Genomic DNA, 17453 nt, shown 5'->3' with positions numbered 1-17453 from the left:
AACAATAGTATTTTTTAAAAGTACTTTGGGGTAAAACCAGGCTGTTTTGTCATTTAACTGTACGACATTAAATCTTAAAAATGCTGCATTAAATCATGTGCAGAATCTTTAGAATCATAAGAATCGGCAATTGAATGAATCAGTGCGGATAAGGAATTACATCAACATGAAAACCGGAAATGAACTACAGCAAAACACAATGTAAACACACACGAGCGCACGCACATGCAAACTTACTGCAAACTTGTGTCTCGTTGCTTTCACGCTGTTTTGACTTTAATCAACACTGCACGATTTCTACATATAAACATTCAAACTATTTCGGCAAAAGTGTGCGTCAAGATCGTGGGCACGAGCAGACTGACGCGAGCGCGCCTCATTCAATACAAACAAACACACCTGGTTTAACAAAACTCGAGTTTGTAATGGAACATTTTCTCAACAAATACATTATTTAGACCGGTTGTATTCCATGTGCTCGAATAGATCTTCGATTAGACTGATCAGTTCGTTTATATCGAAATGCAAACGTAAATCCAAAACATACAGAGCAACTGAAATCTGAATAGCTGTCTCGTTTCATGTGTTCTACACCTTAAATAACTGTAAATAATCCAGAAATCAAGTGAGAATTAATTAATTTGTGTTTTTTAAACGCATACATCATCTGTGTTTCAGATAAGTTTCAGGGTTGCCAAGTGTTAACAACAAAACCCTCCCACTTGCTACTCAAAACTTGTCAAATCGCAGCCCGGGGTTAAACCTGCACAGCTAAATACACAATTGATATTGATTCCCTTTAAATTTGCATTCCAGGGTCTAAATATCACGTTATTGGTGTAGTAACTTTAACCCGTAGTGTTAAATTGCAACGCTGCTATAAAAGACTTTTATTTTGAAGTGGACTGGACTCCCGCAGACGGAAGCAGGAAGTAGGTGTTCAGGAATGTGGGTGTTAGAAAGTGAAACAGAAGAGCTGTTCGAATTAAAAACAGCCTGTTAATTAAATCCGATAAAGATGATTGAGACCTCGAACAGAATGTGAGAGTCGCGTGGGACACATCATGCTGTTCAAACACATCAGAGTGAGTGATGTCATCTCATCGCTGGTTTTATTGTTTCGGATTATAATCTGCGGGTGATAATGCGAGGGTTTTAGTGTTTGTTTTAGTGTTTCTTATGATCTGTAAGATTATTATGATGTGTTTGGTTTTTTTGTGTGCGTTTGTTTGTCATGTGGTTCATATAAGTTATTTGTAGTATATGGTCTATATAAAGTCAGCTGTATGTGTAGTATGGTAATAGATACTCAAGTGCACTAGCTAGTGCCCTAGATAGTTCACTAGATATTCAAGTGCACTAGTTAGTGCCCTAGATGGTGCACTAGACAGCTGTATGTGTAGTGCTCTAGACTGTCAGGCGGTTCATATAAGTGAGGGTTCGTGTGTTTAATCATAGTAAATGGGAGTATATAGTAAATGAGACTGAGAGTATATAAAACCATAACAAATGTAACTCACAAACACTGTTAGTATTAACTAACAAATTCCCAGCTTCAAATTCTGTTAGTGTCATCAAGAAATTGAAACAAATGCGTTTTTGTGATAGATCGTGCACTAGTCAGGTGGATTAGATAGTTTTTACTGTGCTAAATACTGACTATCTATCTAGTCAGGTGCGCTAGATCGACAGGTGCACTACTCAGGTGTGTATATATAGCACATTAGACTATACTAGATAGTCAGGTGCTAGATAGTGAGGGGCACTGGATAGGGGTTTGCCAATTTCCTGGGAGCAACGCTGTCTTGAACGCTAACTATTGAGGGATACCTTTAGTTTAGTTTAGTCTAGTCTATTAAATTAAATGTAATCAAATGCATTTCAGTGTCAACACTCAGCTGTACACAAACACTAATATTGGACACTGTTTTTTTTATTTTTATATAATAGTATCATTAGTCAAGTGCACTAGTTGGTGCACTAGTTAGTCAAGCGCACCAGTTGGTCAAGCGCACTAGTTGGTGCACCAGTTGGTCAAGTGCACTAGTTGGTAGTCAACTAGTTAGTCAAGTGCACTAGATAGTCACTTGACTAGTAAGTCACTTGCACTAGTTAGTCAGGTGTCTATATCTAGTGCACTAGACTGGTAGCTGTATATGTAGTGCACTAGACTGTCAATGAATTAATCAAATGCATTTAATTATCTGCACTCAACTGTATTCTGTATATTTTTAAATGATATGATGTTTCAGAAACCGTAAGTCGAAACACTACTGTCAGCTGTTTTTATTGTGGTGTTGTGCAGCAGCGCAGTGTCGGCCGGCCGAAGGTGGCTCATGCCGTGGTGGTGATCTTCTTGGAGTTTTTCGCCTGGGGTCTCCTGACCACCCCGATGCTGACCGTGAGCTTTAAACACCCCTCTGAACACAGAATGGTTTTTAATAGTTTCATCTCCAGGGAGTATTATCTGCCCTCAGAATACAATACAGAAATGAACTTCATCAGCAGTGGGAAGAAAAAAAAACATATTGCATATGCATATACCGTAATAATATACATAAAACATCACATTAAACTTAATGGTTTAAAATGCATTGGAAATTATAATAAAAATAATAATGCAATTACAAGTAAGTTGCACTATAATAAATTGTTACATAGCTAAAATTACTCATCAGTTGAAGAAGTGTTATTTTAATACAAAGTATCATTGCGATACTAATATCGTTTTTATTAATATTTTCATTTTAGGTAGTTTAGACATTTTGTTGCATTTTTTTTTGTGTCTAAATCAGAAATGTTGCATTGGGACTTAGATAAAAAACTATTTTAAATTAGTTAAATTTTTTTTAAACGTTTTTTCAAAGTAAAGTTCCAGTTTTAGTCGGCTAAAGCAACCCCGATCTGAACATCATTATTGCATTAGATTTTATCATAACAGAGAAAAGAAAAACGTCTTCTGGTTTGATAATGCGCCTTCCCATAATGCATTGCAGATGTGTTCAGGAGATCATTCATGGCTAAATGCAAACAGTGAATGTGATCTGAATCTCTAGCGCTGTGTTTTCCTCGTTCCAGGTTCTGCAGATAACTTTTCCGCAGCACACGTTCCTCGTGAACGGACTCATTCAGGGCGTCAAGGTGAAGCCACGTCATCTGATGCTGCATGCATTTGATGTGTTGTAATTCAGTGTTTGCTGTAATTCTTACTGGGTTGCAGTGTGTGTGTGTGTGTGTGTGTGGTAACTGCGGTGTGTTTGCAGGGGTTTCTGTCGTTCATGAGCGCTCCTCTGATCGGTGCCTTGTCTGATGTTTGGGGCAGAAAGAGCTTCCTGCTGCTCACAGTGTTTTTCACCTGCGCCCCCATCCCACTAATGAGGCTCAGCCCATGGTACGCCCCGCACTTTTGTGTGTGTGTGTGTGTGTGTGTGCTATCACATGACTCTCAAGTGACTAAAGCTCTTTGGCCATGTTTAAAAGTCTGCAGCTCATTCTACAAAAAAGAGAGACAAAAAAATTCTTAAAATATCTTCACTTTTAGTTCATCTGAGATCAGGATGAGTTTGTTTCTTCATCAGGTTTGTAGAAATGTAGCATTGCATCAGTGTCTCATCAATGGATGCTCTGCAGTGAATGGGTGCCGTCAGAATGAGAGTCTGATAAAAACATCACAATAATCCACAGCAGTCCATCAGTGAACATCTGGAGAAGAGAAAAGATTAAACAAATCCAGCATTAAGATGATTTTAACTCAGTCTATAATCCGTAATAACTCTGTTCTGGTCTGAATCAGGAGAGAAATCTGCACAGATCAAGCAGCGTTTAAACAGATCTAAACAAATCTGTGAGAGACAACATGAGATGGACTTTTTTATTAATTATGGATGATAGACTCGTATTTTATCCGGAAAGCAGTAGCAGTTTTCAGCACACTTTAATATTTGTGTGAACTGTACCTTTAAAGTGGATTGCATTGGTTTAATGATGCGACTCTTTTTTATGTTTGATCTTGATTGATTCACCGCACCTAAAGCATAGAAGTGATGTGTTTGTGTGTTCCTGTCTCTCTTCATCAGGTGTTTCTTTGCTCTGATGTCTGTCTCGGGGCTTTTCGCTGTTACATTCTCTGTGATATTTGCGTATGTGGCTGATATTACAGAAGAGCATGAAAGAAGCACAGCGTATGGACTGGTAAGAACACCTGATTAACACACATTTATCAGTTTTATAGAGTTGCATTTCCTCGTGATTTTGTACCCAAAATAGAAATGATTGTTCATTGGTGATTGATAGGATAAAGTTTTTGCCATAAAACATATATATATATATATTTATGCATTTAGCAGACGCTATATATATATATATATATATATATATATATATATATATATATATATATATATTATTTATTTATTTTTTTTGCAAAAACTTTATGCCTTTTTTTTTTTTTTTTACACAGAATTTATTTTCTGCCACTCTTTGATCGTTAGGAACACGTTTGCATTTTATTCTCTCAAAGAAATCAGAATCAGGCATGAAATGTGAAAATGGGCTGATGATTGGTCCAATAGTGATAATCTGGCTCAGATTCAGACCGAAATCATGTGTTTGTGGTGTTTTTCTGCTGAGAATACAAGACTAATTCACCACACAAATTATTGTAAAAACAAGACTACTCTGAAATGCATCATATTTAGTGAGAAAGTGTGAGTTGACACTATTTTTGGGTTGGATTTCATTCAGGCGATACGATGCAGGTCGGTGAGGTTTTGTCTCTGGATCTCGTCCTGCTCACAGTATTGTCTTGGGTTTCAGGTGTCTGCGACGTTTGCGGCGAGTTTAGTGACGAGTCCGGCGATAGGAGCGTTCCTGTCCCTGCGCTACGGAGACAGTGTGGTGGTTCTTCTGGCCACCGTCATCGCTCTGGCTGATATTCTGTTCGTCCTGCTGGTGGTCCCCGAGTCCCTGCCGGACAAGATGAGACTGTCCTCGTGGGGTTCACCCATTTCCTGGGAGCAGGCCGATCCTTTCGCTGTGAGTTTTATATATACGCTGTGTTGATCGCTAGCTAGCACTAGATAGTCAAGTCAAGTGCACACGTTAGTGCACTAGTTAGTAAAGTGCACTTGTTAGTGCACTAGCTAACTGAATTTGCACTAGGTAACTGTATTTGAAGTTAGCTAGATAGTCAAGTGTACTAGATTGTCAAGCGCACTCGTTAGTGCACTTGACTATCTAGTGCACTTGACTATCTAGTGCATTAAATAGACTGTCAGCTTTCAAATTCAGTTAGTATCATCAAGCAATTTAATTTATAGTGCACTAGACTGTCAGCTGTATGTGTAGTGCACTAGACTGTCAGGTGCACTAGTAAGGTATGTATATATAGTGCACTAGACTGTCAGCTGTATGTGTAGTGCACTAGACTGTCAGGTGCACTAGTAAGGTATGTATGTATATATAGTGCACTAGACTGTCAGCTGTATGTGTAGTGCACTAGACTGTCAGGTGCACTAGTAAGGTATGTATGTATATATAGTGTACTAGACTGTCAGCTGTATATGTAGTGCACTAGACTATCAGGTGGTTCATATAAGTGATGGCTTGTATTTAACCCTTTACCTTTCTCTTCTAAGGATAGTTTGATAGTGATTGAAACACACCTGTATAGTTCTTTATCATCTGTCATTTGCCCAGCTAGTGTTGTTTGCTGCTGTTTATATAGTCAGCTGTATGTGTAGAGCACTAGACTAGATAGTGCACTAGTAGTAGTGCACTAGGGGAACTAGATTGGGCTTTGCCCATTTCCTGGGAGAAGACCGTTCCTTTCGCTGTGGGTTACATATTTTAGGGTTTTATATACTCTCTTGAATGCTAACTATTGAGGGATACCTTTAGTTTAGTCTAGTGAAGCACCAACATTAGTGCTTTACACTGAAATTAACATTTTCTTTTATCCTGAAAACTTATTCAAATGCATTTAATTATCAACACATGACTGTCTAGTGCACTACACATACAGCTGACAGTCTGGTGCACTATATATACATACCTTAGTAGTGCACTTGACTATCTAGTGCACCTAACTTGATAATAATTAATTAATCAGATGCATTTAATTATCAACACTCAGCTGTATACAAACACTTAAATTGCGCACAAAACAGTTTTTTATTGTTTACATGAAATAATGATGTTTTAGAAACAATAAATCAGAAAGACAGGTTAGTTAAAATATGAAGAATGTGTAATATAGTGCAAATAGTTTTCTTTTACTATGAAACGAAGTCTCAACTTTCAGATTCTGTTAATGTTATCATGAAATGTCAACAATGTGTTTTTGTAATAGTCAGGTGCACTAGGTAGTGCAGTAGGTGGTGAAGTGCACTAAACTGGCACTAAATAGTCAGGTACACTAGATACATTAAAGTGCCACAAAAAACTCAAAATTAAATTTCATGATAAAATAATTCCTTATAGCCAGTGATTAGCCACATATAGATATTGTCACAGTAATCCAACATGCAAAGATGTACAGATGCTGTCAGTTGCTGTGAAAGTGGTGTGTGTGTGTGTGTGTGTGTTAGTCTCTGAGGAAGGTGGGGAAAGACTCCACAGTGCTGTTGATCTGTGTCACCGTCTTCCTGTCGTATCTCCCCGAGGCCGGGCAGTACTCCAGCTTCTTCCTCTATTTGGGACAGGTACGTGTTACGAAACCCATTTCACTTCTGCAGTGCGCTGTGTGTCAGAGTAGAACCGAGAATCTAACAGGAAGTCAGTGTAAACTGACAGTTTATTTTAGTCAATAGTCAAGTGCACTAGGTAGTGCACTCGGTAGTCAAGTGCACTAGGTAGTGCACTCGGTAGTCAAGTGCACTAGGTAGTGCACTCGGTAGTCAAGTGCACTAGGTAGTGCACTCGGTAGTCAAGTGCACTAGGTAGTGCACTCGGTAGTCAAGTGCACTAGGTCAAGTGAGTAGTCAATTGAGACGTCAAGTGCATTAGATGCATTAAAGAGCCACAAAAACATTTATTTAATGCATTCCGCAGCTGTTCTGAACACTGAAGCTGACCCATTCTTTAAAGCATGAAGTCCTAAAGAACTTGCATTGACTTTGCGTCATGTTTCAGGTCATTAACTTCTCGTCCGAAGCGATTGCAGGGTTTATTGCGATGGTGGGAATCCTGTCCATCGGAGCACAGGTACAGACCTTCAGCTCCACACACTCGCTTCTGAGATGATATACAGCTTCTTTAAGAATCATTGAGCTTGATTATCATTTGCAGACGTTACTGTTAAGCGTTCTGATGAAGAAGATTGGGAATAAAAGCACCGTTCTGCTGGGACTGGGGTTTCAGTTGCTCCAGCTGGCCTGGTACGGCTTCGGCTCTGAACCATGGTGAGGAGGAGGAGGAGGAGGATGGAGAGGAACGGGAGCTCTGTTGTGAGGCGTGGGCTTTAACATAACTCTGTGTTTGTTGAGCGCAGGATGATGTGGGCGGCCGGTGCCGTCGCTGCCTTGTCCAGCATCACCTTTCCTTCTGTGAGCGCGCTGGTGTCTCGATGCACGGATCCCGACCAGCAGGGTGAGACGCCAAACTCATCCATACTGCACTAAATCAGCACCTTCCTCCGGGGTTTTGTCTTGTTTTGAGATGCAAATGTCTTAAATCGAGATGCATTTACAAGAGAAGCGACGTGACTTAATATATTAACTTCTGTTTTTGTTGACTAGGTAGTCAAGTGCACTAGGTAGTCAAGTGCACTAGGTAGTGAAATCTAGATAGTGCTCTAGGTAATCAAGACACCAAACTCATCATACTGCACTAAATCATCACCTTCCTCCGGGTTTTTCTCTTGTTTTGCAATGCAAATGTCTAAAGATTTTTAAATCAAGATGCATTTACACGAGAAGCAATGTGACTTAAGATATTAACTTTAGCATTTTTGAAAAATGCATGAAAATGTATGATTAAAGGAAGAAGAAAATCTGTATGTAGGGTCAGAAAAAGACATTGCAATCACAGATGCTGAATAAATGCAATTTATTGTTTGTATTTTCACAGGTTCAGCTTTTGAGAGAAGCTGCTTCTTGTAATGTGAAGAGTGTGTTCGTTTATATGATAAATGTGTGACCCTGGAGCACAAAAGCAGTCTTAAGTCTCTGGGCTATATTTATAGCATTAGCCAAAAATACATTGTATGAGTCAATTATAGATTTCATTAGGATATTAAGTAAAGATTACATTCAATTAAGATATTTTGTACATTTCCTACCGTAAATATATCAAAACTTAATTTGTGACTAGTAATACGCATTGCTAAGAACTTCATCTGAACAACTTTAAAGATGATTTTCCATTTGGAAAACATGCACTGAAAAAATTACTTTTTAAGTATGTAAGATATTAAATCTGTTTTATTGAAAAATGCATATGAAAAGATCTGCCAATGGGGAAAAATCTAATCGTAATTCCAACAAGAAAACAACAGTTTATTTTATTTTTATCTTCTCATTTTGAGGATACCTCACTTAAATTTGATGCATTTCTTAATGTCTTCAGTCATCTTGTTTCTCAAGTAATTATATCTTGATTTAAGAATGTTGAGATATTTGTACTGTAAAAAAAGGATTTTGCATGCATGATTTATTATTTTTTAATTTGAAGTGTTTTGTTTTTTTAATGTCAAATTAAATCTATCCATATCTGTTTACCGGTATATATGTATAAATCATGCACACCAATAATTATGTGTGTGTGTGTGTCTGTGTCTTTGTGTGTGTCTGTGTGTGTGTGTGTGTGTCTGTCTGTCTGTGTCTTTGTGTCTGTCTGGGTCTGTGTGTGTGTGTCTCTGTGTCTGTGTGTGTCTGTCTGTGTGTGTGTGTGTGTGTCTGTGTGTCTGTCTGTCTGTGTGTGTCTGTCTGTCTATGTGTGTGTGTGTGTGTCTGTCTGCGTGTGTGTGTGTGTGTGTGTGTCTCTGTGTCTGTGTGTGTCTGTCTGTCTGTGTGTGTGTCTGTCTGTCTGTGTGTGTCTGTCTGTCTGTGTGTGTGTGTGTCTGTGTGTCTATGTCTGTGTGTGTGTGTGTGTCTGTCTGTCTCTGTGTGTCTGTCTGTCTATGTCTGTGTGTGTTTGTGTGTTTGTGTGTGTGTGTACGCGCGCGCGCGTGTGTGTGTGTGTGTGTGTGTTCAGGAGCGGTTCAGGGCATGATCACAGGGATCCGAGGTCTGTGTAATGGACTCGGTCCGGCTCTGTTCGGATTCATCTTCTTCCTCTTCAACGTGGAGCTGAAGGAGCTGAGCCCCGTGGAGCAGAACCCCGTCACGCCGGACACTGAGGAGGTCAGACGGGCAGAAATCACTCTGGATCAAGTCTTTGTTTCTGTCTCTCTGTACAGTGCTTGTCTTCTGTCTTCCAGAAGCGTGTGATTCCTGGTCCTCCGTTCCTGTTCGGAGCGTGCACGGTTCTTCTGGCTCTGCTGGTGGCGGTGTTCATTCCCTCTCAACACGCTCCGGCCGTGCAGACGTGTAACACGCGTGTGATGATGGAGTCTGCGATCAGCGTCACGGAGAACGGATCTGTTCCTGTGAGCGACGAAGACAACGAGCCTCTTTTACAGGACAGTAGTTTATAAGCCCAACAGGATGGCTTTTATTCCAGCGGTGTTGTCTGACAAGGCTTTTTTTTTGTTTTTATCCTTCGGTCTTTGAAAGCGAATGTGCCTTCTCCATATTTCGGCTTACAGTGCAAAACATCAAGTTCTCCCGCAGAACAAAACCCTTTTAATTGAGATTAATATTGTTCAGTTCAGGTTTATTTGTAGCACTTTTCATGATGCAAATGAAACGTTACAATATATGTTTCCGTTTATACAAGATCTTGTTTTCTGAACAATTTATGCTTCAAACAAGAATAAATGTCTGCTAATGGGTCGAAAAAATAATCTAGTTTCTTCCTTTGGATTAAGTTTATTTTTTGCCAGCTATTTGTTCTTGTTTCAAGCATAAACTCACTTTATTTCTCATGTGTCTTAATTTAAAAATCTTTAGACATTTGTTGGAAATTGTCTAAAATGATGTGCTGCCGTGTATCTGAATGTAAACTGTAGTTCTTTACTATATTACTGATGAACTTTATCTTGTACAGACTGCAATAATAATGTCCTCGTGGTTAGTTAGTTAAGAGCATTTAAACACGCAGTGCACATACAGCCAGAGCGCAGTCTTTCTTTTAAAGAGAAACGGCACAAAACAGACATAAGCGTTGTCTTTAGGTCATAGGTTAATTATTACGACGAAATCGTATTTAATCTGTAACTCATATATGAGCACCAGCTACTCAACACAGAGCTGCTACCTCACAATCACACACAGACTTGATTTAAAGGAAGAGTTCGGACGAAATTGGAAAAATATCCTCACTCTCAGTTCATCAGAGATCAGGATGAGTTTGTTTCTTCATCAGGTTTGGAGAAATGTAGCATTGCATCAGTGTCTCATCAATGGATGCTCTGCAGTGAATGGGTGCCGTCAGAATGAGAGTACAAACAGATGATAAAAACATCACAATAATCCTAGATAGTCAAGTGCACTATATAAAAAAAGTGAAAGTTAAAAAAATATTTAGTGCACTATGTAGTCAAGTGCACTATGTAGTCAAGTGCACTAGGTAGTCAAGTGCACTATATAAAAAAGTGAAAGTGAAAAAAATATATAGTGCACTTGACTTCCTAGTGCACTATATATTTTTTTCACTTTCACTTTTTTATATAGTGCACTAGGTAGTCAAGTGCACTAGGTAGTCAAGTGCACTAGGTAGGTTTTTTTTTTTTTTTTCATCTTTTGTATTCTCCAGATGTTCACTGATGGACTGGAGTGCTGTGGATTATTGTGATGTTTTTATCAGACTCTCATTCTGACGGCACCCATTCACTGTAAAGCATCCATCGATGCAATGCTACATTTCTCCAAACCTGATGAAGAAACCAACTCATCCTGATCTCTGATGAACTGAGAGTGAGTACATTTCCATTTTTGGCCTGAACTCTTCCTGTAACATTTAATGTTTCTGTGTTGCTGATGTCCTGAAATAATTCCCAGAGGACCGAATCAAATGTTTTTAAACTAGCTTTATTGATTTATCATTGCTTTCTCTCACTGACTTTCCTTATTTTGTTTTATTTAATTTTTTTATTTTTGCATGTTAAAATCGGAGTAAAACAATTCTCAAAGTTCATCACGCAGTATGCAGCAGATTATATAATTGACTGCATTTTATCATGTAACAAACAGCAGCAATATCAGCCTAAATCAATGAGGATTTCTGCTTTATCATGCACATTTGATGTTTTTGAGCAAAGGAAACTTTTCATTTGCCAATTCTGGAGACCTGAATATGATGCATACTTGAAAATGATGTGATGTGATTCTCTTTATGCAATCGGTGCTGTAGATCAATGCACACTGACTCCAGAAGATCTTAACCCCTCTAAAGTTATTTTACGTGTTTCCCGATGAACTGCACTTTGTTTTTTTACTGATATTTCAGCTCTCGGTGCCATTCTTCATGTCTATGCAGCCATTCCTTTGAAGACTGGTTTGTAGATGCCTTCTGACGAGATTTTATCGATGCATTTAATGCACATTGCTACAAGTGTTCGTTGAGATATTCATTGATTTAATGTTTCAATAAACCACTTCATATTCCAGGATTGCATTTTTATTGTTTCACACTCTGACAGAGAAATGCACGTTTGCATGTTGATTTATGGCTGAAGGCAAAATAGGAAAATTAACTGCAATAAATTAAAACGGCACTCTTATAAAACATTGACTTCCAGACAGAAAAAGGTTCAACGTCATGCTGTGAAACATTTTGGTCACGTCAAACAAACTAAACAATGGAAATCTTCACAGAAAACCAAATCAAAATGTGTTCGGGATGCAGTCAAAAAAAAAAAACTTCAATAATAGTAAACGCTGCAACAAAAGAAACCTTCAGATACTGACAGCTTCTCAGTGTAACCTGCATCTTAGTTCTAACTGAACTCGGAATGAACAAACGAATAAACAGACTCCCGTGGAAGTGTTTCAAACACACTGATTTCAATCCGTGGCATCTTTCGAGTCGTGAAGCAGACGTTGATCTGGTTCTACAGCAGGCAGCTCAGAGAGACTTTAGTGGTGTACAACGGCTGAGCGTCTGAAAAACAGTCATTTGAGGAACAATTAGCTTCAGATTCATATCCGGAAATGATGCATAAACCGTCTTCCAAATGAACGGAGCAGCTTTGTATGATGCTATCATTGTGTACTTGATGCACTGAAAAAAATGGGTTTGCATTCACTTTGAAACTGCTAGTAAATTTCACTAGTAACATTAAAATAAACATGCAGTTTTCAAGAAGAAAGACCACATTCTTGTAAAAAGTACTTCAAGTACACGACTAGTTAAAAAAAATTGGCTTCATCAAACAAGAAGCTGAACTGAAATTTTTATTATGATGACAGGTAGAGGAATTTACTGAACTGATTTTATATACAAATAAAAATACTATTAAAAAAAATTCAATTTTTTTTTTATAATTCATTATATATACAGTACAGACCAAAAGTTTGGAAACATTACTATTTTTAATGTTTTCGAAAGAAGTTTCTTCTGCTCATCAAGGCTGCATTTATTTGATCAAAAATACAGAAAAAAACAGTAATATTGTGAAATATTATTACAACTTAAAATAATAGTTTTCTATTTGAATATACTTTTAAAAAATAATTTATTCCTGTGATGCAAAGCTGAATTATTTTCAGCATCATTCCTCCAGCCTTCAGTGTCACATGTAACATCAGTCGATCACATGATCATTTAGAAATCATTCTAATATTCTGATTTATTATGAGTGTTGGAAACAGTTCTGCTGTCTCATATATTTGATCAATAAAAGGTTAAAAAGAACTTCATTTATTCAAAATTAAATAAAAAATTCTAATAATATATTTTCTTTACTATCACTTTTTATCAATTAAACACATCCTTGCTGAATAAAATAATTGATTTTTTTTTAAAAAGAAAGAAAAAAAATTCCTGACCAGTAGTGTATATTGTTATTACAAAATATTTATATTTTAAAAACATAGCTTCTTCCTTTTTCTTTCTTTTTTTTCTTTTTATTCATCAAAGTATCCTAAAAGAGTGTCACATGTTCTGAAAAAATATTAAGCAGCAGAACTGTTTCCAACTTTGATAATGAATCATCATATTAGAATGATTTCTAAAGGATCATGTGATAATGATCCTAAAAATTCAGCTTTGCATCACAGAAATAAAAGATAATTTAAAGTATAATACATTTAAAAACTATTATTTTAAGTTGAAATAATATTTCACAATATTACTGTTTTTTCTGTATTTTTGATCAAATAAATGCAGGCTTGATGAGCAGAAGAAACTTCTTTGAAAAACATAAAAAATAGTAATGTTTCCAAACTTTTGGTCTGTATATATATATATATAAGTATAATTTAATTTATAGAATATAAAATGCTATTTATTATTTCTGTGTGTGTATAAGTGCTGTCAGATGGTTGATTTTGATTAATAAAAATACAAGTTTTGTTTACATAACACGTGTACGGTGTATATTTACGATGCATATATATTAATACACATGCATACAGATTTAAGAAAAAATATATAAATTATTATTTATATATACACCTCTGTCTTGAAGGGTTTGGATGTACGTCTTCATGAACTCTTTGTCTCGTCCCTCCTGAGCTTCTGAGTCCATGCTCATGTCTTCATTCTCAGGGTTGATTGGATTGTCGTATAATCGGATTAATCTGGAACAGAAACAAAGGAGATCAGTGCTGCTTTAGAAAGTCCTCTCGGGATTTTGGAGAGAGGCTCGAGCTTTACACTTAGAATATAAAAATGTAAACATTTATTTAAAACAAGCCCCTAAAAAGCCCCTGTGCGCGGACTGGTGTGTCAAGTTTGATGAAAAGAGTTTCTCGGGGGAATGCAATAGTTTTTAAAGATGACACAAAGGTTTCTAAAGAGAACGCAGAAGTTTTTGGAAGAGAGTAGTGAGCAAACACATTTTTTGGAGGAATGCTTTACTTTTACAAGAGAATGCAAAAGCATCCAAATAACATTTTTGTAGGGTTGGCACTTACTTGATATTAGGGCTGTCGATTAACTGTGACGGGATGCTGTACAGTTCGTCTGCGCTGATGACCAACATCTTCAGATGCATCAGATTCGTCACAGTCATCGGCACGTGTCGCACTTTGTTTTTGTGAAGGAACAGCGTCTCCAACGCTTCGAGCCTGATGAGGAGCAGTTCATAGTGTACGAACAGATGATTATGAACAGAAATACTACAAACACACACCTGTCAATGTCCTCGGGCAGGTCTTTGAGTCTGTTGTTGCTGATATCCAAACACTTCAGGCTTTCCATGCGCAGCACGCAGACTGGAATACTGGCAAACTGATTTTCTGCTATGTCCAAGTGCTTCAGTTTTTTGAGATTGCTCAGCTGGAAAAGGAATAATGCACACAAAAAGGTGTGTTAACTAAAGGAATTCGTGCAGGAGAACACATTTTATATCTGGCGTCGCACCTCGAAGGGAAGCTCGGCCAGGTTTCTGTTGGCGGTCATCTCTAATCGTTCCAGATTCTCACATCCTCCGAGTTCAGGTGGAATGGTTAACAGTTTATTATAATTCACACGTAATTCCCTGAGGTTGATCAGTTTCCCTGTGAAAGACAATATTATGTTTGCATTGTATTTCTGAGATTGGGGTTATGATCAGAGACTGTAAAAAAATATGGACGTAGTGTCCGTGACGTCACCCATAGACTCCTCAATAATAACAAAAAGTGATTAGTTTTATTATATTCATAAGAGAAAGATAGTCTGTACCGATTTTTCCCGGAAAAACACGACCGGCTGGAGGCGTGACGTGTGGGCGGAGCTAAAGAATCACGAGCGCGAGTAGGCTTTTGCGTTAAGAGCATGTGGAAACTGTGACATTACCGTGAGGGAAAACCCATCATCCAAAACAAACCATGGCTTACAGTCAGATTCAGCCGTTTATTTATGATCCAGAATCAGATCCAGAGGCTGAAACTGAACGAGAGCAGCAGCAGCAATGACTCGAACCCTGGTCTCCGATGGGAGGCGGACACACTAACAAGGAGACAGAGATATTTGAAGCAGTTTTACTCACCGCCTGCGGTTCCAACACACGATCGTGACCCTTTTTCGTTGGGACTGCATTATCCTTAAGAAATAAACGATGTGCAAATCCGTCGTCAAACTGGACCTTGTTTGTAAAACAAGCATCTTCGAAATGCAGGGAACAAACACAAACACTTGCACAACTCCGTTGATGCTCTGTAAAAATAAACTCCATCCACTGGTCCCTTAATGCTGTTTCTCTTTTGGTAATCTGTGCAGGGTTGTCTTGCCCTGGCAACCAAAAACACACTTCTTTTGTGACATTTCGCGACGCTCTTGCTCTGATCAGTGAAGTCTGTTGTGCTCTCTCTGCTCTGCTATACGGGAGCGCGCTCTTCCGGCAGAAGTGCCTCAGGACCCATATAAGGAAATTCCGCTCCATCTAACGTCACACAGACCCATACTCGAAAAAAACTTTCCGAAACTTGTGACAAACCGGAAGGAGTATTTTGGGAACAAAAATACTCCTTCAAACGTACAACTTAATTTTTGAAACTTTGTCCATGTTTAGCATGGGAATCCAACTCTTTAACAGTGTAAAAAACTCAGTATGCATGAAATAGCATTTCACCCCCCCTTTAACCGGATGAGTTTAAAAAGCAATATAGACCAAAATCATTTTTTGAACCAGGCTGTAAACGTTTTTTTCTGCTGTAAAGTTGGGCACTTTAACATGGGGAGTCTAGGGGACTGACTCTCTTCTGCAGCCAGCCTCAAGCGGCCAGTCGATGAATTGCAGTTTTAGTCACTTCCTTATTGGCTTCACGAGAGAGAGCGCGAGGTTGCCGCTCGGGTATGAATTTGGTATTTCAGTCTTGGTGACTCTGACCTATTTCACGAGGAAGCTTCGTCAGTCCGTTTTTCGGGACGTCCAGCACTTGCAGATCCACAAATGCCTCGATGTAAGTGGGAATCTCGGGAATCCTGGTCCCATGGATGTGCCATTCCTTGAGATAAGTCATGTATTGAAGATCTTCAGGTAATTTCTGCAGATCACAATCACAGCTGGATTACGGACAGCACAAATGCATTTGAAAAACATCTTTGATGAAGCTTTTTCAGGTGGTTACCATCCATTTTTTCCCGTTCAACTCAAAAATGAACTTCTTGTTGTCTGTGTTATTGTCTGGATGAGAGACAGACAGAGGTCAGATTCAACAGGAATATTGTTTCACGAGATTTTGACGAATTAAAATTCAACATGCATATTTGTACAATAATCATTAAAAACAAGGAAATAGGAAATTTATGGCATGTGCTAGAACATCAAGTAAAATGTGCACTAGAAAACAAAATGTGCAGAAAAATTTAACATTTTATGCCACAATATTATCACAATATTCTTTAACTGACATCACAGAACTAAAAATTCTAAAATAAAACAAAAAGTTAAATTTTAACTCAAAACAATAATAATTATAAAATAATACAAAATCTGTATCAATGAAACTACGTATGTATACAAGTATATTTATGTGACCATTATCCAAGATCAAAGAACTAAAAATGTATTTAATCTTAAATCAAAAATAGTAAACGAATAAAAAATGTAAACATTTACTTAAAATAACTTGTTTACCTACCTGTAATGTGATATTTACAACAACAACAACAACAAAACGTAATATGTGATATTAAAATAAATACAAATATTTTATTCAAATCAAAAATAAAATATAAAATGAAACACTTAAATATATAAATATTTTATGTTTATCTTAATGTCATGATGTGAAAATCAGATCTTTTATCTTAAATTATAAATCTCGGGCTCTGTGTGTTAGGGTTAAAGCTTAACTTATGTTATTCGATTTCATCAGGTGACATCATCACTGAAAGTATTCAGTATTTGGGTTTGTTGTTTAGTGCATCACCTGTGTTCTCGGTGTGTATTTGTCCGAGCGTGGATCTCTCCAGGTAACACTGCAGCGCCGTGACCTCCGCGCTCTTCAGCTTCCTGCACGCGATGCGATACTGCCACTGCTGATCCACCCTGCACACACACATCTGCTCACATAACAGTTCGCTTTTGAACGGAACACAAGCCGTTTTTCTATCCGTCTGGATCAGGTGTGTTTGTGTGTTAAGTCATCCTCATCCTCACTTGGCCAGAGCACTTTTACTGATGCGCTCTTCCTCTTTCTTCTGCCGCTGTCTGTACTTCTTCACTCGTCCCTCCCACAGCTGTCGGATCACAGAGAGGTCGT

At 38.0% G+C, this 17453-nt stretch overlaps 2 protein-coding genes across 6 annotated transcripts in view; one reads left to right on the top strand and one right to left on the bottom strand.

Moving 5' to 3' along the window:
* The first annotated feature begins 905 nt into the window (after window positions 1-905).
* LOC128019068 (hippocampus abundant transcript 1 protein-like) lies at window positions 906-11707 on the top strand. 5 transcript variants are annotated; one of them, XR_008185057.1, is made up of 13 exons: window positions 907-1085; window positions 2306-2401; window positions 3079-3141; window positions 3264-3391; window positions 4077-4191; window positions 4816-5034; window positions 6588-6701; window positions 7132-7203; window positions 7288-7400; window positions 7490-7587; window positions 9193-9341; window positions 9419-10634; window positions 10781-11707. XR_008185057.1 is itself a non-coding variant. In XM_052605038.1 (12 exons), the coding sequence occupies exons 1-12, from the start codon at window positions 1065-1067 to the stop codon at window positions 9632-9634; spliced, it is 1401 nt and encodes a 466-aa protein (XP_052460998.1). In that variant the 5' UTR covers window positions 906-1064; the 3' UTR covers window positions 9635-11707. The 5 variants fall into 5 exon arrangements, 2 of the variants coding, with proteins under 2 accessions (XP_052460998.1, XP_052460997.1); XR_008185055.1 differs by having other exon boundaries at window positions 9419-10668; window positions 10798-11707; XR_008185056.1 differs by having other exon boundaries at window positions 9419-10668.
* The window catches only part of LOC128019072 (leucine-rich repeat-containing protein 2), a 7712-nt gene continuing 1961 nt past the window's right edge, over window positions 11703-17453 (bottom strand). The window contains exons 2-10 of the mRNA XM_052605043.1: window positions 17351-17453; window positions 17121-17239; window positions 16317-16372; window positions 16076-16232; window positions 14626-14762; window positions 14396-14541; window positions 14178-14330; window positions 13717-13841; window positions 11703-12201 (exon numbers count right to left, since the gene is read on the bottom strand). The exon at window positions 17351-17453 is cut by the window's right edge and continues 48 nt beyond it. Of these exons, the coding sequence (XP_052461003.1) occupies window positions 12152-12201; window positions 13717-13841; window positions 14178-14330; window positions 14396-14541; window positions 14626-14762; window positions 16076-16232; window positions 16317-16372; window positions 17121-17239; window positions 17351-17453 (1046 nt within the window). The 3' untranslated portion in view covers window positions 11703-12151. The remainder of the gene's footprint in view (window positions 12202-13716; window positions 13842-14177; window positions 14331-14395; window positions 14542-14625; window positions 14763-16075; window positions 16233-16316; window positions 16373-17120; window positions 17240-17350) is intronic.

The sequence above is a fragment of the Carassius gibelio genome, chromosome A8 (assembly GCF_023724105.1).
Source record: "Carassius gibelio isolate Cgi1373 ecotype wild population from Czech Republic chromosome A8, carGib1.2-hapl.c, whole genome shotgun sequence".
Lineage (NCBI taxonomy): Eukaryota > Metazoa > Chordata > Actinopteri > Cypriniformes > Cyprinidae > Carassius > Carassius gibelio.
Note: the sequence above shows the minus strand (reverse complement) of the source record. Positions and strands in the feature narration are given on the sequence as shown.